At 45.1% G+C, this 21,647-nt stretch overlaps 1 protein-coding gene across 4 annotated transcripts in view; it reads left to right on the top strand.

Moving 5' to 3' along the window:
- Positions 1-12,374, top strand: part of CNN3 (calponin 3) — a 136,437-nt gene extending 124,063 nt beyond the window's left edge. For 3 of the 4 annotated variants that reach the window (XM_056554138.1, XM_056554136.1, XM_056554137.1), the window contains exons 2-7: positions 8,196-8,317; positions 8,560-8,626; positions 8,720-8,857; positions 9,499-9,615; positions 10,578-10,724; positions 10,867-12,374. In XM_056554138.1, the coding sequence (XP_056410113.1) occupies positions 8,262-8,317; positions 8,560-8,626; positions 8,720-8,857; positions 9,499-9,615; positions 10,578-10,724; positions 10,867-11,214 (873 nt within the window). In that variant the 5' untranslated portion in view covers positions 8,196-8,261 and the 3' untranslated portion in view covers positions 11,215-12,374. Of the gene's footprint in view, positions 1-7,866; positions 8,003-8,195; positions 8,318-8,559; positions 8,627-8,719; positions 8,858-9,498; positions 9,616-10,577; positions 10,725-10,866 lie in introns of those variants that run through there. The other variant, XM_056554139.1, reaches the window with a different exon arrangement.
- Positions 12,375-21,647: the final 9,273 nt, after the last annotated feature.

Here is a 21,647-nt window from a genome sequence, read left to right on the forward strand (position 1 = left end):
CATGAGGACACCATATAGTGGCTGAATGACACAGCGTGGAGGTGTTGGCAGCATGAGGAGACCATATAGTGGATGAATGACACAGCGTGGAGGTGTTGGCAGCATGAGGACACCATATAGTGGCTAAATGACACAGCGTGGAGGTGTTGGCAGCATGAGGAGACCATATAGTGGATGAATGGCACAGCCCGGAGTTGCCAGCAGCTTGAGTAGGCACTAGGCCTTCACAATCCCTAAGATTAAAAGATGAATTAAGAAATTTAAACCGAAGATTTTGGATAGCGGGTGCTACCTATGAGAAAATGTTTAATTCCCAGACCCAGGCCCCACAGCGGCATCAGTAACCCATATATTGGCTGAATGACACAGTCTGGAGTTGGCTGATGCATGAGTACACACTAGGGCTTCACAATCCCCCCCCCCAAAAAACACAACAATTGTAGAAATTTCTGAAGAAGACTTTTGGATAGCAGGTGCTACCTATGAGAAAATTTGAAATTCCCAGACCCAGACCCAGCAGTGCCATCAGTAAACCATATATATATTGCCTGAATGACACAGGCTGGAGTTGGCTGATGCATGAGTATGCACCAAAGCTTCACAATCCCTAATAAAAAAGACAAACATTTTTTACGAAAAATTTTTATGAAAATTTAGGACAGCGAGTGCTCTATATATATTACCAGAATGACGCAGCCTGGAGTTGGCGGCAGCATGAGGAGACCATTGAAATGTGTGATTTTTTAAAATTTGAAATAAAAATTTGTGTCCCGGACCCCGCCGTGTGGGTACAAATGACCTAATCTCACAAGCACCCACAGGGCTCATGTGGCTGTAAGATGTAGGCGCAACGTCTCCATAGCCCTGACCAGCCATTTTTGGTTTTTGTATATTTGTTTAAGAACAAGCGCATATCTGAGAGTCCAGAAGACTCTATAATGCAGGACGGTGGACCACCAAAAGACATTCTTCCATAAAATAATTTTTTTATGAAATAAAGAGACAGAGTTCATCCCTCTCCGTATTTTTTGGGAAAATTTTACTTAAAAAATCAGACGCAACAAGCGTTCAATAGTGTAATGGTTATTATTCTGGAAAATTCAAGTTTATTACAGTGATAATTATGAGAAAATTTGAAAAAACACTACCCAAGAGTGTTTAATAACCCCATACATTGCACCATAAATGTTGAAATTTAAATTAAGCATGTATGTATGTATTTCAAAAATCCTAAAATTAAAGGCCCAAGCCCAGAAGCATCATGAAGTCAAGTAGTTCCTGGAAGACACAGAAGCAGTCAGGAGTATGCATCAGCAGTACCCAAGAGGCTTTAATAACCCATTACATTGCAGCATCAATCGCGAGATCGAGCAATAACAGGTGTGTTATGCCCTCAATGTCCGGGCTGCACGCGCGCTACACTGAATGGACCAGCGTGTGTCTTTCACCGACAGGTACGGGTAACCCGCTGAACCCCGTTCGCGATAGGGATCAGGGATTGCAATTATTTGCCAGGAAAGAAGAATCACAACTAAGTGCGGGTCATAAGCTCGGGTTCATTAAGTCCCTGCCCTTTGTACACACCGCATGTCTCTACTACCGATTGAATGGTTTAGTGAGGTCCTTGTATCGGCCCCGGCGGGGTAGGAGAAAGCCCTGTCAGAGCGCCAAGAATTTAAAGATCATTCTTGAAATTTGCATTAAGCATGTATTAGCTACTGCTAAACTTCCAAAAATTAAAGGCCCAAAGCCAGAAGTGTCAGTGAGGCAAGTAGTTCCTGAAAGACACAGGATGAGTCAGGAGCAGGCAATTGCAGTACCCAAGAGGGTTTCATAACCCCTTACATTTAAAGGTCAATGTTGACATTTGCATTAAGCATGTATTTAGCTACTACTAAACATCCAAAAATTAAAGGCAAAAGGCCAGAAGCATCAGTGAGGCAAGTAGTTCCTGAAAGACACAGGATGATCCGGGAGCAGGCAATCGCAGTACCAAAGAGGGTTTCATAACCCTAATTGATAACCCAAGAGGGTTTCATAACCATAATTGGGAAGTGTTGGTGTAGCAGCATGGTCAACCTACTCTGAGGCATCTGGCATTGGTGGCTGGAAATCCTGGCTGATCCATCCCTTATTTATCTTGACAAACGTCAGTCTCTCCACATTTTTAGTGGACAGACGAGTTCTCCTTGGGGTGACTATGGCCCCGGCCGTACTAAACACCCGCTCTGATGGCACACTACTGGCCGGGCAGGACAGCTTTTCCAGGGCAAACTCTGCTAGTTGCGGCCATAAATCAAGTTTGGCTGTCCAGAAGTCCAGCGGATCTTCAATGGTTGTTGGCATGGTCATGTCAAGGTATGCCACCACCTGCTGGTTCAGGTCCTGCTCCATGTCTACCTGCTGCTGATGAGTTGATTCACTATGCGGGTGAAGAAAGCTACTCACCAGCGACTGTAGACTCAGGCTGCTGCTGATTGAGCTGGTACTGCTCCTGCCACCCCTCCCCTCCCCAGCAGCCATGGCAGTGGAAGGTGAGCGCAGAGGGCCCCCCGAGTCAGACCTGCGAGTGGATGGACCATGTGGCTGATAGGCATCGGCCAACTGACTACATAGAATCTCTCTGTAGTAGGTCAGTTTGTCCTCCCTCTCAGTGGGTGTAAAAAAGGCCCCCATTCTGGGACGGTAGCGAGGGTCTAATAAGGTGGAGATCCAGAAGTCATCCCGCTGACGAATTTTGACAATTCGGGGGTCACTACGCAAGCAACTGAGCATGCATCGTGCCATTTGCGCCAGTGACTTGGAGGGACTACCTGCCTCCATCTCCACTGCATACTGCCACGGTGTGTCTGGGTCCTGTGTCTCGCCTTACTCAACCCTCCGAGTCCTCTGGCTGCTCCTGCTTCTCCTCTCCAGTCCGATGACTAGAAACACTGGCCATCTCATCCAAACTAAACTGTGCTCCGCTCTGCCCCTCATCATCCTCCTCCTCCAGTTCAGCCCCCACAGGGCTCATGTAGCCTTGAGATGTAGGCGCAGCGTCTCCATTGCCGTGACCAGCCATGGTTTCAATCATTTGTTGTAGGAAATGTAGGAGTGGAATTACGTAGTTCATGGCGTAATCCAAGCAACTTACAAATAATGTGGCTTCCTCAAAGGGCCTCTGCAAACGGCAGGTGTCACGTATGAGCTGCCACCGGTTCACATTGAAGTTAGGCTGGGTTCACACCACGATTTCTTAAATACGGTTCTCGTATACGGTTTGGAGGAGGGGGGCGGGGCTTAATTGCGGCGCCCGCACTCAGCCGTATTCGGGAACCGTATTTAATACAAGTCTATGAGCCGACCGGAGTGAACCGCAGCCTCCGGTCGACTTCGTTTTCAGCCGTATGCGGTTTCCCGACCGCAGGCAAAAACGTGGTCGACCACGTTTTTGCCTGCGGTCGGGAAACCGCATACGGCCGAAAACGAAGCCGACCGGAGGCTGCGGTTCACTCCGGTCGGCTCATAGACTTGTATTAAATACGGTTCCCGAATACGGCTGAGTGCGGGCGCCGCAATTAAGCCCCGCCCCCTCCTCCAAACCGTATACGGGAACCGTATTTAAGAAATCGTGGTGTGAACCCAGCCTTACACAGGGGAGTACTTCTATCTGCTTGGATCATCAAGAAATCGGTGATGGATTTTCTTTGTATAGTCTTTCCAACATATGGAGGGTGGAATTCCAACATGTGGCAACGTCGCAAATAAGACTATGTTGTGGGATACCGTTCTGACGCTGCAGCTCAAGGAAGGTGTGCTTGGCGGTGTAAGAGTGGCTGAAGTGCATGCACAGTTTCCTTGCCATTTTCAGGATGTTTTGCAAATGGGGTGAAGACTTGAGGAAGTGCTTGACAACCAGATTCAACACGTGTGCCATGCAGGGCGCATGTTTCACACTTCCTTGTCGCAGCACGGACACGATGTTCTTCCCATTGTCGATCACCATGGTTCCCATTTCCAGATTTTGTGGAGTAAGCCATACTCGGATTTCTTTACGAATGAACTTTAGCAGTTCCTCTCCTGTGTGACTCCGTTCGCCAATGCAAACCATGTGAAGAACAGCTTGACACCTCCGTGCCCTACACATATGGTACGATGAAGGGCCACCAAGATTTGTACGTGCAGTGGAGGCCGAGGACACGGTGGAGGATGAGGAGGCGGTGTTGCATACTGTAACAGGACCAACTGCCTGGGAGCAAGAGCGTGGAGGAGGATGCAGTGTGACCTGTCCAAGTTGCTGTTGTGGCTGTGCAGGAACCACATTTACCCAGTGGGCCGTAAAAAACAAGTATTGTCCCTGCCCATAGTTACAGCTCCACACATCGACGCTGCCGTGCACTTTTGAACACACCGACAATCTCAAGGACTGGCCCACAAACTTATGCAGGGCTGGTACTGCCTTCTTTGCAAAGAAATGACGGCTTGGGACTCTCCACCTCGGCTCGGCACAAGCCATCAATTCTCTGAAAGGTGCAGAGTCCACCACTTGAAAAGGGAGTGACTGCAATACCAGCAATTTGGACAGGAGCACATTCAACCTATGCGCCGTTGGATGAGTGGGCGCATACTGTTGTCTCTTGGACATGGCTTCGCCGATGGATTGTTGGCGGAATGGCTGACTAAAAGCGGGAGAAGCAGGAGCGACAGAAGGAGGGTTTGACACACGGCTCCCTTCGGCTGAGGTGGTGGAGCCTTGGCTGGATGAAGGAGGGAGCGGATGGCCACTGGGTGATGCAGCAGGCTGGACCACTACATCGGAGCCACGGTTCTCCCAGGCCGCTTTATGGCAGATCTTGCATGTGGCTACGTGAACCTCCTCCGGATGCCTTATGAAAATCTTCCACCCCGCCGAGTAGCTTATTTTCCCACCTGCAGTCCGCACTAATTGACTGCTACTGGTGCCGTCTCCAGGAACCCCTGTTCCACTACCTCCCGGAAAGGTAGGCTGCCGCGAAGCAGGTGGTCTCCCCCAGGTATGTTTGGCTCCTGAATTTCCACTCCTGCCACCAAGCTAACTGCCAACTGTGCTACCGCCTTGCTGCCTCAAGGGCAACCTGCAACTCTCTTCTCCTGATGATGATGATGATGAAGCCCCTTCTGCACCCGGCTCCCAATTGCGATCGGCTTCATCATCATCAACAGGTGTGCATGTCACTGATGTCCTCCTCAGGTTCCCCAACAGTGTCTGCTTCAGGACCCTGAACACTTGCAACACCGCCTCCCACATCACTCTCCGCATCACTACTTGGCCGCCTAGCGGAGCAAGCAGCGCATGTCTCCTCCCCTTCTTGACTGTCCAGTAGCTGCTGACTGTCCTCCATTAGATCGTCCTCAGTAAATAGTGGAGCTGAACCCACAGCATAAGATACTTCTCTAGGAGAGGGAACAGCATAGGACAAAGTCAATGGGAGGACAGGGACTGCTCCCGGGCCATGCCAACTGAGGGTTGTGTGTGAGGAACCCACCGACTGTTGACTGGGGGTGTCAGATGTCACTTGTGATGATGTGGATGAGCGTGTTAACCAATCGACGACGGCAGATGGGTTGCTGGTGGAGACACGACCGCTGGCTGATAATTGGAGCTCAGGCCTCTCGCTGTGACTCCTGCTGTCACTCGCCCCAGGTCTGCTGCCAACTCTGCCTGAAGTATTTAGGCCTCTGCCACTCCTCTGTGTACGTCCTGGCACTTCTCTGCCTGACATACTTAGTGCGTTTATGAGGGTATTACAATACGCTACACTACTCTTTAAACAGTATTTGTCTAGAGCAGCAGCAGGTGATTACTTACGGCTGTCCTTTCACAGAATGTAGGCCCTTTACAGATTAACAGGTACAAGATGGTACATTACTTGGATGTACGTATGCGGTATGCACTGATGAGGGCAGTAATATGCCAACTATACGCAGAAAAAACTCTGTATTTTTGTAAAACACCAGCGGGTGTATACTATTGTTTGGACTTTGACGGTATGGAGCACCTTGACAGCTTAATAGGTACTAAGTGGTACAATACTTGGATGTACCTATGCGGTATGCACTAATGAGGGCAGTAATATGCGCAACAATACGCAGAAAAAACTCAAAAAAAAAAAAAAAAACAGCCGGTGATTAGTATTGTTTGGACTTGCACAGTATGTAGCCCCTTGACAGATTAACAGGTACAAAATGGTGTAAATGCACTACAGTCCACTGAACAATCACATATTTCTGAACAGCAGCAGGACCCAAAAGTGCAGCACCACAAAAAAACTAAAAAATCCAGGGATTAAACCCTAAATTGCACTCTGTCACACAATTCTGAGCAGCAGAAGATTTGTGGAGCAAAAAAAAAAACTCAATAGAGCTGAAAAATGAGGAGATGAGATGGTGGATAAAGTTGAGGCAGCTTGGAGATGTGTATGAGGCAGCTGACAGCTATCTGCCCCTCTCTGCTGCAATGCTCTATAACGTGAATAGGAGGTTTAGCAATCAATGATCCTTCTCAGAGTAACAGCACAGCACTCTGCACTCCTGCCTTTCCCTAATGCTGATGTGACTAGCAGTTGCAGTGTAACGCTGTGGTATGAGCTATTCACACACACAGTCGTAACTAATTCGGGTTCGTCAACTTCAATTCGCTCATCACTAGTGAGAACCCATATAGGGCACTGCTCCTCAATGTAGGACCCATGTGTAGAAATTACATATCAGTGAGGGGCACAAGACGTTGGAACAGTGGATTACTGGTGACCTGTTAGGCCCTTTATGACCTGTGCAGACTCTGGCCCCAGTACGTGGATGGCGCTCTCATACGGTGACGCAGCCTTATATGGCAATGTTCCCAGACATACAACCGTGCAGGAAGTTTATAATTTCTGGCACGTGGCCAACACTGGCGCGGAAATTTGAAGCAGATTTTTCTTTACTGAGCTCATGCGAAAGTTCTCATTCTGGTTACTTCATGCAAAGATTTAGAGGGAAGCGATCAATGAGACTGTGACAGTGCCACCGCGTGAACCTTCACAGCTGATGGTTAACCCTTTACTACTCTATTAGCCGGACACTGATTAGTCCCTACCCACAATCCCTTTTTGCAGCTTCTTCCTGTATTTACATTTTTATTTCTGGGCCACTGAAGATGATGGATTTGGTGCTGAAGTCTGTGATTATCGTAGATCACGTACAGCTGTGGTGGCTCTGGATCACTGCACAAATTTTCTGGGGTCCTTCAGGTCTCCGATTTAGTCTCGCACTTTGAAGGTGCCGTTCACATTAGATATAAAAAGGCTGATGGCTGAGCAGCTACTGTCTGAATTGTACGTACTGTATGATGTTTGACACCTGGATAAGGATGAACCATTTTTCTGAGAACATGGCCGACTTCTTTCCAGATGATGGTCTATCATTGTTGGATAAAATGATCGGTCATTAACAAACTCTCCCTACGCTTGATTCCTTTGATTGAATTTGTTTTTATGGTGTCTTTACGGATCAGTTAATTGGCTCCAGTGTGCACCTGACATAGTGGACATTAGGTTGTGAGCTCTATAAGAATCGGGCTGAATGATTGTACAAACTGCAGAGTATGTTGTTGATATGAGTAACAATGTAAGGCGGCAGGTCATATGGATGGTCGGTCAGGAACCTAGGGGTACAAGGGTAAGATTAATATGTCCTCAGTAGTAGATGGAGAGAGGAATATTAAGCTGCTGATGTCCTCCTCAGTTTAGTGCATCGTATATGTATTGCCTCCTGCAGTGAATGCCATGCAAGTTAGATTGACGCCGTCTTACATCCTCAGCTGCCGTACACTCTGTCATGTGCCGAGTCAGTTAGTCCTCTGTCTCACTGACCGCCCCCTGACTGATCAATTGTAGCCATGTGACTGACTGTGCAGCCTCAGCAGAATTGTTATTGGTTTCATTACTTTAAAAGCTTCCGATCTCTATTCAAAGATTTAATAAGGTGTGCAGAGACAAACGTGAGTTGTTTCAGTGGATATCCACACAGACTGTTGAGTTTTATATATAAAATATATATTTATTGATTGTCCGGTCCTTGAGGGGAGCATATTAGGTGTGACGTCTGTTGTTGTAGATCCTCCTCCTGTAGTAATGGCACAAGGTATACGATGGATCTGGTTGTTAACAAACTTTCAACCTTTTCTCTTTCAGATCGCCCAGAAATATGACCCCCAGGTGGAGGAGGAGCTGCGTCTTTGGATCGAGGAGGTCACCAGCATGAGGATCGGGGAAAACTTCCAGCTCGGACTTCGAGATGGTGTCATTCTCTGCCAGTAAGTGTCTTGTAACTCTGTAGTGGTTATGGAGTGACCAATGTGCTTCAGGGCTTTGTGGGAGTTGGGAGGATGGACCACAGTGGTTGGGGTGGGGGGTGTTAGCAGGCATCTCTGGTTTTGGGATAGAGTGCAGTGTGTGGTGGTTCTGGGGCACAATGGTTCTGGAACAGTGGGTGGTGGTTCTGGAGTGCAATGGTTCTTGGGCGAAGTGTCTGATCTTTGCCTCTTTCCTCCTCCAGCCTCATCAATAAGCTACAGCCGGGATCAGTGAGGAAAATCAATGAAGCCAAAATAAACTGGCACAAGGTACGGTCAAGCTCATGTCTCGTATTACCGTATAAATGTGGGTGATGTCGGGTATTACCATATAAATGTGGGTGATGTTGTGCACTTCTGCAGCTGGAGAACATCGGGAACTTCATTAAGGCCATGCAGGATTACGGGATGAAGCCGCACGACATCTTTGAAGCCAACGATCTGTTTGAGAATGGAAACATGACCCAGGTCCAGATCTCGCTGGTGTCCCTCGCCGGGCTGGTGAGTCTATTTATTATGGTATAGGGCTAACCAATCAACTGCGGTGAACTAGGAGGTATGGTGTATCATAGAGGCGCTGCTGGGGTGTGTATTAGGAGGTTTTGCAGAGGCTGTGGTATGTATTGTTGTCTCATCCGCTGCAGAACCTCAAGATTGAATCTAGAAGGAGCCATCCTGTTGCACACAAACTAAGTTGTGACTGTATATTCTATACAAGGAAGAAAAGCAGGTCCGGCCCTAGAAACTAAATCGTTCAGTAGGGGGCACAGAGAACTGAATGACCCGTAAAAACTGGAAGCGGTGGTGCACAGTCCAAACACAGCAAGCAGGAGTATAATCAAAGAAAGTATAGAAGATGGCACTCACCAACCAGGGAGTAGCTTTATTTGGTCAAAAGAAGCATTACAGGCACAGGCGGGTAAGGCAAAATGAGGCGTAGGCAAACTGAACAGACCTTTTAGTGCGTATGACGTAACTTATGTGCACAAAACGGTCTGTTCCGGTTGTCTCCACCTTAGTTTGCCATACCTGTGCCTGTAATGCTTCTTCTGACCGAATTAAGCTACTCTCTAGTTGGTGAGTGCCGTCTTCTATACCTTCTTTGCTTATACTAATCGTCTTATTCTCTTTATCTTTTTTAGGCCAAAACCAAAGGCTTTCACACTGTGGTGGACATCGGGGTGAAGTACGCAGAGAAGCAGAGGAGACAGTTTGATGACGAGAAGATGAAGGCCGGGCAGAGCGTCATCGGTCTACAGGTGGGACCACAGTGGGTGCTGTCTGTCCTCACATGGTGGTTTTCGGTGGGGGTCTGTCCTGTCCTCACAGGATTGGTGTTTGCATAGTATATAGCAATGGCGCAGCACTGGCCCTGATTAGTCCTGAAGGTGACGTGGCTGGAGCTCCCATCTAGTGCTGCGCTTAGTCACCCGATACATAGAAACCTAGAATGTGTCGTCAGATAAGAACCATCTATATTGCCCAATAAATCCCAGATACTGGATGAATGGGGCAGCTGCAGTTTGCTGTGCACAGAAGGTAAGGGGTCAGATATCCATTACATGTCCTCATTCTGCATGACTTATCTTACTCCCTGAGACTGCTGTGCTGGGTCTCTTTATCCAATCACTGCAGGCTGCTCTGTAACCCCTCTCCCCCTTTTCATGCTGCAGTCTGATAGGACAGGAGTGAGCACAGAGGAGTGGTAGTCCTGCCCTCACTTCCTGGACTTTGTCTATGCCTGTGCTTCAGTTGGGACAAAGATGATGCTGCAGCCGGACAGGATTGTGTTCTGAAATGTATGGGGACCCATAGTGGCATTTTTTTTTTATAAGCCATGATTTCTTTAAAAGGAGATAAATTTAATGAAGTATATTAGAAAGGTTAATGTTTTGCCAAGATGTGCAACATACAAAGAGCTCTTGAATCTGACAGTGCCCATTTAAGTAATTCCTAGAACGCATTTCATGAACCTAAAGTATATTGTGGGGCCAGGTATCTGTTCTCTCTGAACATTTTCGTGGTAATCCTGCCGTCTCAATGGCCTTATCCTTCATGTTGTCTGCCTTGCATTGTCCTCTACATCCGAGGCTCCTCAGTGCAGATTTCATGATTGTTCTAGGTCTTGTAGCCTCCAGGATGTGGCATTTGTTAGAACTTTTAGTGTCTGATCTGGATGTAGATATTGTTTCTGATTAGTCTTTAATGGTTTTTCTTCCAGATGGGAACCAATAAATGTGCCAGTCAAGCGGGTATGACGGCCTACGGTACCAGGAGACATCTGTACGACCCGAAGATGCAGACGGACAAACCATTCGACCAGACGACCATCAGCTTACAGATGGGGACAAACAAGGGAGCCAGTCAGGTCAGTGATCCTCTGTAGGGCTCAGAGCTCTTGGATAGGGGGGGGGGTACATAAAATGACCACACACACCTGTAGAGAAATGAATGTAGTCACCAGCTGCGCCCTGTCAGGGCCTCTAGTAACCAGACTTGTCGTTTCTCAGGCCGGCATGCCCGCACCAGGAACAAGAAGAGACATCTATGACCAGAAAGTAATTCTTCAGCCATTGGACAACTCCACCATTTCATTACAAATGGGAACCAATAAAGTGGCATCTCAGAAAGGGATGAGTGTGTATGGCCTCGGGCGGCAGGTGTATGACCCCAAATACTGCGCAGCCCCCACAGAACCCATTATACACAACGGCAGCCAAGGGACTGGGACCAATGGCTCAGAAATCAGCGACAGCGACTACCAGGCTGAGTACCCGGACGAGTACCCAGGGGAGTATCCTGACGACTACCCCAGAGATTACCACGGCCAGTACAGTGACCAAGGCATTGATTACTAGAGAGTCTTCAGTATTAGATCCTTATTTTATTCAATTGAGACCGAGCTAGCCTTGTGTAATCTTATGTCTTCCTTCTGACACTTCTCTGCTTTAATACGGAAATCTGCCTTATGTCCATTGTTTTCGCCTCTTGTTGCCCTTAGTTGCCTTCTAGAGCTGAGACGACGCTCATTCTGCAGCGTCACCAGGAATTGTGTATGAAGTATAAAGGAAACTGTGAATAATGGAGGGAGACTGGACAGTTCTATTGGGATCGAGTGTTTTACCCAAGGATCTGGCCTTTCGCCATGCTTCCACTTTGTGTTTGATGCTTATTGATAAACCAAACTGCAGTTACTGTTGGCCAAATTTCACTCTTTACCCCCCCCCCCCCCCCCCTTTAAAAAAAAATAATAATAATTTTTAGGTCTTCTAGCTCTGTTGTCTGTCAGGGCTGTGGAGCCATCAGCTGGATGTAGATCGGAGCTGTGTCGGGTCAGAAAGTGCCATGTGGGCGGTGCCTCACTCTATATATACCTTAGTGTATTACATCCTATATTATGACCCCTCCCACATGTGGGATTAGTCCTCTTCAGAGCATGTATAGCGCCTGGGATGGTGTAGGACACAGAAGATCCCGTATTATGACTGTGCTCCGGTATACGGTTGTTAGATGGGTGACTGTAGCCGGTTCTGTCTGTTTTACTGGATGCTCTGAAGAAATATTCCCATATGGAAGAGACTTCAGTGTTTGTGATGATGTTAGGCTTTATAGAGGATCAGTGGTTATTTCTAAAATCACTATGTACTGGTATGTAAAGATTCCTTTTTACAATTAATTGATATGTTTTCTCTCCCCCCCCCCCCCCCCCTTGTTCCAGAGTTATGGGGTGTTTTATTTCCATCTGACAGATTTTTTAATCCGTCACATGGGTGTACAAAGTTCTGATGCACTGGGAGGTATGGGTGGGCTTATTTGGGCAGGGGTGGATAACATATCCCTGCAGTACATGCTCCTCTTATGACATAGACAAAGAATCTCACCAGATCGATTACATCAGAAGGAAGTGAGGGAAGCAAGTTAATCACCCCCAGTCCTGATAAGCCCACCTATACCTTCAGAATGGGGGACACATCGACAAAATGTAAAAATATGTGGCCAACCCGGCAACCCCCCCCCCCCCCCCCCCCAACAAAAGGAATCTGTGTCTTCTCCTTACCACAAACACTATACAGTCCCTTGGGTATGAGGATGTCCTGCGTTGCGTATTTCCCAGTTCAGTTCCATCTCTAACACTAAGAAGGTTCCGGCCGTGTGGATGCTCCCAGGTCTCAGCCCGGTCCGGTCTGAATCTCTTGTGCTGGATATTCTGGCGTTTTTATTACTGAGTTACTGAATAGAAATATTCTGGTATTAACTGTCGGCGGTCACCTGACCAGATCCTATAAATTATAGCTACATTCCTGTTCAAGCGGAAGGACCAGAGCTCAACCTAATGTCTTAACTCCGGGAATACTCCCCCATAATCATTCTCGTCTGTACCCTGTGACATTGGCAGCCGCCATCATCCTCCTCCTTCAATAATATTGTGGTAGCTCTACAGCGAGCCCAGTGTTCACATAGTGCGCAGGTTACTATTGTTGTAGATTCTGTGGTCCAGAAATGATGGCATGGCGGAGCGGTCACGGCCATCTTGTGCCTTGCTTAACCGTTGCTTTAGAGTGCATGTGTGCAGCTCGTAAAACAGTGGCTGTTTGAGACCGAATACGTGTACAGTATAACTGCGGAGTGATGGACGTCTCGCCACCAGCTTCCGGTGACACATGACATTCCAGAATGGCGACTGGTGTTCCAGGTTTAGGTTGGATGATTGAAGGTTGTTGCACGGTGAGGGGGGGGAATTCCCCCTGATGCTGCGGTCAGAGATGGCAAAAAATAATCCTGCGCTGCCTAATCTGCTCTGTGATGTCTAACCTGTCTGTAAAGACGTGTCCTCAGAAATCTCTGCGCGGCAGACGTCTCCCCGGAACAGGGTCCGGGCGTTCCAATCTGGTCTGTGCCATATCGCACCCACATAGATGGAGCTTTTCTTTTTATGTATTTATTGTCGCATTTCTCAGCATCAACTGATCCCAATGTATTTTTTTATAAATAAATTTTGATATTTTTTTTTTCTCCTGAAATTAAATGTCTTATTTCAGTTTTTTGTTTTGTTTGTTGTTTATTCTTTTCTCTGCATCAAATGAAACAGAAACCACAACTTTAATCCCTAAGAGGAGCACAAACCCATCTCTGTTGTCTCTTAATCATCCAGCGCTGGGGAGAGTTTTACTATCCGCCTGGTAGAGAGTCTGTAACATTTACAGATCTGAGCCTGTGAGAGAACATTACTCCTATATGGACTGCATTAATCACCTGTATTTGGCTCCTGATGTGGCACTCTACCTGCTACCACTAAGATTTGGTTAGATCCGGAGAGGCCGAGGTTTTTCTTTTTGGGATTTCATTTCTTTTGGTATTCACTTAAAATAAAATTGACCAAGTGTATTGTGTGAGCTGCAACCTCCCTGTGTCCCCGATGCACAGAATATCACATGACAATCTTCCTGTGTTCCTGGTGCACAGAATATTACATGCCAAACTTTGATTTATGGTAAAACCATCAATTGGTGTCAATTTTGGCAGCATCATGTGTCGGTGAAAAGTCTCCATCTAAGGGTGTATTCACGTGGGAGCGCATCTGCAGCGTACTTGATGCTGCAGATGCGCTGTTGGCACACACAGTTACTGCAGAGCAATCTCCCTGCTGCCGCCGTAGCTCTGTGTGTCAGCTCGTGCCTGCCGGCAGGAATTCCACAGATACAAGCGGACACACAGTTACAGCAGAGCAATCTCCCTGCTGCTGCTGTAGCTCTGTGTGTCAGCTCGTGCCTGCCGGCAGGAATTCCACAGATACAAGCGGACACACAGTTACAGCAGAGCAATCTCCCTGCTGCTGCTGTAGCTCTGTGTGTCAGCTCGTGCCTGCCGGCAGGAATTCCACAGATCCAAGCGGACACACAGTTACAGCAGAGCAATCTCCCTGCTGCCGCCGTAGCTCTGTGTGTGTGCTGGCAGCGCATCCGCAGCATCAAATTCGGATGCACTCCCATGTGGTTACACCATAAATGTAGAAAATTGTTATCTCAATTCTAGAGCTGGAGCCCTGTCTGGGTGGAGGCCGGTTGTTATATGGTGGTAGGTGTAGGGCTGAAGTCACGTGCAGTTATCGTGGCAGGTTTTATATGAGTCAGAATACTGGGCAGAGGTTAGCAAAAGAACAGAGGGTCTATTGTGCGAGTGAATGGTGTTGTAATTCCAAAAAAAAAAAACATCAATACACCAGCATGTACACAGGACCTATCCTTATATTGAATGATTTTTTTATAGATTATCATTTTTCATATATATGCATCGTTTTTAGTACTATGTACTACCCAGTATATATTATATATACTGGGTAGTACATAGGGAAATGGAAGGAGGGTGTTGAGCAGCAGACTGTGTAACATCCATTACAGCCCCAAAACGCACGGTAGAGTTGTGCCTACTTAATTGCACAACTGCAAAAGGTCAGTACGACACTATAGGTGTGGTGAGGTCCTTTTATTTTTTGCCCCTTTTATCCTGGAGATACCACACTAGGGAGCGCCCCCTTTCCAGCTGAGACAGAAGTGGATAATAAGGACAAACTATAAACAGCCACAAAAATGGCAAATGTGACTGTAGTCTTTTATATGGGCCTGATAACATGGAATGATTGTCTGAACGGGACAGTGATCACCTGACAAACAAGCAAACACTTATTTATTGGCCGATTGCTTAGTTTTATCTGGTCCAAAATACTATTAATCATCAGCTGAACATTGTGCGTCTAACAATTGATGGCTGGATTGTTCATGTGGCCCACCTGGTGCAATAGTCAAGCCATTTAAAGGGGTTATCCAGGGAAAAACTTTTTTTTATATATATCAACTTTCTGGAGCCAGTTAAACATATTTGTAAATTACTTCTATTAAAAAAAATCTTCATCCTTTCAGTACTTGTGAGCTTCTGAAGTTGAGTTGTTCTTTTCTGTCTAAGTGCTCTCTGATGACACCTGGAACCGCCCAGTTTAGAAGCAAATCCCCATAGCAAACCTAGTAGTAGTAGTTAGTATGGTTGAAAAAAAGACCTACGTCCATCAAGTCCAACCAGGGAATTGAAGTGCAGGGTGTAAGGGGATAAGGGGAAGGGATGTAGTTTTATAATTCTGCATAAGCATTAATGTTATTTTGTTCCAGGAATGTATCTAATCCTGTTTTAAAGCTGTTAATTGTTCCTGCTGTGACCAGTTCCTGAGGTAGATCGTTCCATAAATTCACAGTCCTCACGGTAAAGAAGGCGTGTCGCCCCTTTAGACTAAACCTTTTCTTCTCCAGACGGAGGGAGTGCCCCCTCGTCCTTTGGGGGGTTTAACCTGGAACAGTTTTTCTCCATATTTTTTGTATGGGCCATTTATATACTTATATACGTTTATCATATCCCCCCTTAAACGTCTCTTCTCAAGACTAAACAATTGTAACTCCTTTAATCGCTCCTCATAGCTAAGATGTTCCAGGCCCCATATTAGTTTAGTCGCGCGTCTCTGCACCCTTTCCAGCTCCGCAGTGTCCCTTTTATGGACAGGTGCCCAAAACTGAACAGCATATTCCAGGTGAGGCCGTACCAATGCTTTAATCTGTGCAGTTCCTGAGACAAGCAGAGAGCACTGTTGCCAGTGGAATACCCCTTTAATAGGCTCGCTAAATCTACCAGATTGTGTGCACCAACCCCTCTGTGACAGACTTTTAGGTCTCCCACCCACTACAGGAGAGATTCTACATGTTAAACACCTCGCCATTCTTCACGTTTTCCTGTCCAGCTGGAGAGATCATGAGCAGAGGCCTCTCATACATTAAAGGAGTAGTCCAGTGGTGAACAACTTATCCCCTAGGATAGGGGATAAGTTTGAGATCGCGGGGGGTCCGACCGCTGGGGGCTGAGGGGGCATGTCGGCCGCCGCTTCGTGCGGAGGTCGACACCCGCTATCTGGCCGGAGAGCATGGCCCCGTACAGAGAGATCGCAGGGGGCCCCAGCAGTCGGACCCCCCCCCCCCCCCCCCCCCCCCCGCGATCTCAAACTTATCCCCTATCCTTAGGATAGGAGATACGTTTTTCACCACTGGACTACCCCTTTAAGGAGCCTTCATAGAGACCTAATACTCCAGAGCAGCCTCCAGTCTGATACCTAGCAAAATGATGGGGGTTATGGTTATTTCTACTCCACTGTGACTAGTGAGGACACTAGGGGGGGGGGTTATCAAACTTTTTGTAGAGGAAGAGTGGTGCAGTTGCCCATAGCAACCAATCAGATAGCATTTTTCAAAAATGAAAGAAGCGAGCTGATTGGTTGCTATGGGCAACTAAGCAACTTTTTGATAAATCGACCCCTAAAAGCCTAGATTGGCAAAAGACACTATGGGGGAAATGTTCTAAGACCACAACTGTGCTGGAGTAAGAGGCAGCTTTGGGGTCCATGCGTCTTTATATTGACATCTAGGCGCTAAAGACATTATCAGCCATAATCCTCCCCAATTGTGGCATAAATTAATGTATATCTGTGAGGCTGCGGGAGGCCATGGCCTAATAAACCACGAGAGGCACCACATTAAGCCAAAGCCACACATTCGTGCCACATTTGTACGAGAAAACTGGAAAGGACATAGAAAACAGAACTCGAGTCCACAAGGACATAAAAAACACTACAAAATATTTTTTTTAAATCACAAGACAACATTTTTGTGCCAAGAATCCAGAAAACAGTTGCGTTCTGTAAAAAAAAATAAAAAAAAAAATGGACTGAACATATGAATTAGCTGACGACGCTCAGGCCAATAAACTGAATGGGTCTCCTGGCAGTGCGCCATGATAATCATTGCCATCCTTCTAGAAGTATATTAGAATATAAGATGACGTCTGGTCTGGAGTAAGGATGTGGTGTGTTGGGATCTGCTGATCTTTTCTCGGCCCCCCCCCCCCCCGCCTTACATGGACATACAGCGATCTCTCCATGATCTATTTATACCCGGGACTGTATATATAACAAGGAGGGGACCTAATAATATATATATCAGGACAGTACAGAGATCTCTCCATGATCTATTTATACCCAGGACTGTATATATAACAAGGAGGTGACCTAATAATATATATAATATATCAGGACAGTACAGAGATCTCTCCATGATCTATTTATACCCGGGACTGTATATATAACAAGGAGGTGACCTAATAATATATATATAATATATCAGGACAGTACAGAGATCTCTCCATGATCTATTTATACCCAGGACTGTATATATAACAAGAAGGAGACCTAATAATATATATAATATATCAGGACAGTACAGAGATCTCTCCATGATCTATTTATACCCAGGACTGTATATATAACAAGGAGGCGACTTAATAATATATATAATATATCAGGACAGTACAGAGATCTCTCTATGATCTATTTATACCCAGGACTGTATATATAACAAGGAGGTGACCTAATAATATATATAATATATCAGGACAGTACAGAGATCTCTCCATGATCTGTTTATACCCAGGACTGTATATATAACAAGGAGGTGACCTAATAATATATATAATATATCAGGACAGTACAGAGATCTCTCCATGATCTGTTTATACCCAGGACTGTATATATAACAAGGAGGTGACCTAATAATATATATATATAGATATAATATATCAGGACAGTACTGAGATCTCTCCATGATCTGTTTATACCCAGGACTGTATATATAACAAGGAGGAGACCTAATAATATATATAATATCAGGACAGTACAGAGATCTCTCCATGATCTATTTATACCCAGGACTGTATATATAACAAGGAGGTGACCTAATAATATATATAATATATCAGGACAGTACAGAGATCTCTCCATGATCTATTTATACCCAGGACTGTATATATAACAAGGAGGTGACCTAATAATATATATAATATATCAGGACAGTACAGAGATCTCTCCATGATCTATTTATACCCAGGACTGTATCTATAACAAGGAGGTGACCTAATAATATATATAATATATCAGGACAGTACAGAGATCTCTCCATGATCTGTTTATACCCAGGACTGTATCTATAACAAGGAGGTGACCTAATAATATATATAATATATCAGGACAGTACAGAGATCTCCCCATGATCTATTTATACCCAGGACTGTATATATAACAAGGAGGAGACCTAATAATATATATAATATATCAGGACAGTACAGAGATCTCTCCATGATCTATTTATACCCAGGACTGTATATATAACAAGGAGGTGACCTAATAATACATATAATATATCAGGACAGTACAGAGATCTCTCCATGATCTATTTATACCCAGGACTGTATATATAACAAGGAGGTGACCTAATAATATATATAATATATCAGGACAGTACAGAGATCTCTCCATGATCTATTTATACCCAGGACTGTATATATAACAAGGAGGTGACCTAATAATATATATAATATATCAGGACAGTACAGAGATCTCTCCATGATCTATTTATACCCAGGACTGTATATATAACAAGGAGGGGACCTAATAATATATATAATATATCAGGACAGTACAGAGATCTCTCCATGATCTATTTATACCCAGGACTGTATATATAACAAGGAGGTGACCTAATAATATATATAATATATCAGGACAGTACAGAGATCTCTCCATGATCTATTTATACCCAGGACTGTATATATGACAAGGAGGTGATCTAATAATATATATAATATATCAGGACAGTACAGAGATCTCTCCATGATCTATTTATAACCAGGACTGTATATATAACAAGGAGGTGACCTAATAATATATATAATATATCAGGACAGTACAGAGATCTCTCCATGATCTATTTATACCCAGGACTGTATATATAACAAGGAGGTGACCTAATAATATATATAATATATCAGGACAGTACAGAGATCTCTCCATGATCTATTTATACCCAGGACTGTATATATAACAAGGAGGTGACCTAATAATATATATAATATATCAGGACAGTACAGAGATCTCTCCATGATCTATTTATACCCAGGACTGTATATATAACAAGGAGGGGACCTAATAATATATATAATATATCAGGACTGTACAGAGATCTCTCCATGATCTATTTATACCCAGGACTGTATATATAACAAGGAGGTGACCTAATAATAATATATCAGGACTGTATATATAACAAGGAGGTGACCTAATAATATATATAATATATCAGGACTGTATATATAACAAGGAGGTGACCTTATAAGGCTGCTTTCACACTATGAGCATTCATCCGTTATTTAACTGTGTGAAAACGGATGTATAATAACGGATGAATAAATATTCGTCTGTTAAGACCCGTTATAACATCCCTCATGTACGGTCATAACACCTCTGCCTACAGACTCCCACAGCCGGGAGTACTACTACTCCCATCATGGAACAGACTTGTTTCCATGATGGGAGTAGTAGTTCCTGGCTGTGGGAGTCTGCCGGTGGCTGGGGAGGCTACATTAATGTTTGTACTACTACTTCCATCATGGAACAGAGTCTGTTACATGATGGGGGTTGTAGTACAGGGGCTGAGGGATTGATCGCACCGGGTTTCGCTTCTGAGACCCCATCCGATCAGAAGTTATTAAGCAGGGGAGCGTGTGGCATGCTCCGCAACCCTGCAATGTATCCTGTTGTTTAAGATTTTACTTTCATTTTTAAATTCCCCGCGGGGAGCCCTGATTGGCCGGTACTGAGGAGCCATTCAGGGCTCTCAGCAGGAGATTTAAAAATGAACATTGTGAGTAGCAGGGGGCCATATGTATATTAAAAGCGCTGTGGGGACAAGATATATAGTGCTGCAGGGGGGGGGGGCAGACATATAGCATATATATCTAGCCCCCCAGCGCATTTATAATATTCCCCCTGCAGTGCATATATGTGGTGTCCCAGTACAGGACTTGGTCCTGTCCCTTTGTCTGGAGTCCCCTCAGCGAGAGTCCCTCTATGCTAATGGACTCTCCTGAAGGGCTAACCCCTAGTCGCCTCTTAATATTGTAATATTTAATGTGTATATTTAATTAATCTAGGATACCTCTGTATAGGACCTTAGAGGTCACGTGCCTTTGATTTATGTCATGCTATTGTTTAAGGACATATGGGTCATGTGATATACCCAGAGTTCCATGGGTCAGGACTGACAAGTTTGGCTATCCAATGAGCTTTGTTCCACCCCCATAATATATAATATATACCTTCTTAGTTCCGGACTATCAAGCAGCATTAATCTCATATCTCATCAATTCAAGCGAGGCCTGAAGCCTTATCTTCCGCAGCCACTAAACCGTGAGTTATCAGCTCCAAACAAAATCCTGTGTGACTACTGCAACTCAATTATCATAAATCCAGTAGTACAGGGGCTCATTGTTCTCAGAAGTCCCAGCAAACCTGTGGGGAACCTGAACTACGGTTCTCTATACAGAGACTGTTTTGTTTCCTGCAGTTGCATAAAATATGCAGTAAAGTTTATTCCGGTTTTCATCAATATCTGCTGTGGACATTTCTTTACAGTGGGGATGAAAAGTTTGGGCCCCCCAGGTAAAAATGTGTATTAATGTGCATAAAGAAGCCAAGGAAAGATGGAAAAATCTCCAAAAGGCATCAAATTACAGATTAGACCTTCTTATAATATGTCACCAAAAGTTACATTTTATTTCCATCATTTACACTTTCAAAGTAACAGAAAACAAAAAAATGGCGTCTGCAAAAGTTTGTGCACCCTGCAGAATTTATAGCATGCACTGCCCCCTTTACAGAGCTGAGACCTGCCAGTGTTATGGATTGTTCTCAATCATCATCTGGGAAGACCACGTGATGTCAATCTCAAAGGTTATAAATGCCCAGACTCATCTGACCTTACCCCAACAATCAGCACCACGGGTTCTTCTAAGCAGTTGTCTAGAAATCTGAGACTGGAGAAGGATATAAGAAGATAGCAAAACGTTTTCAGATGTCAATATCCTCTGTTCGGAATGTAATTAAGAAATGGCAGTCATCAGGAACAGTGGAAGTTAAAGCAAGATCTGGAAGACCATGAAAAATATCAGACAGAACAGCTCGCAGGATTGTGTGAAAAACAATTCAAAACCCACGTTTGACTGCACAATCCCTCCAGATAGATTTGGCAGACACGAGTTGTGGTACACTATTCCACTATAAAGAGATACTTGTACAAATATGGTCTTCATGGAAGAGTCATCAGAAGAAAACCTCTTCTACGTCCTCACTACAAAAATCAGCGTTTGAACT

This window comes from Hyla sarda, unplaced genomic scaffold, assembly GCF_029499605.1.
Source record: "Hyla sarda isolate aHylSar1 unplaced genomic scaffold, aHylSar1.hap1 scaffold_578, whole genome shotgun sequence".
In the NCBI taxonomy this organism is placed as follows: Eukaryota; Metazoa; Chordata; class Amphibia; order Anura; family Hylidae; genus Hyla; species Hyla sarda.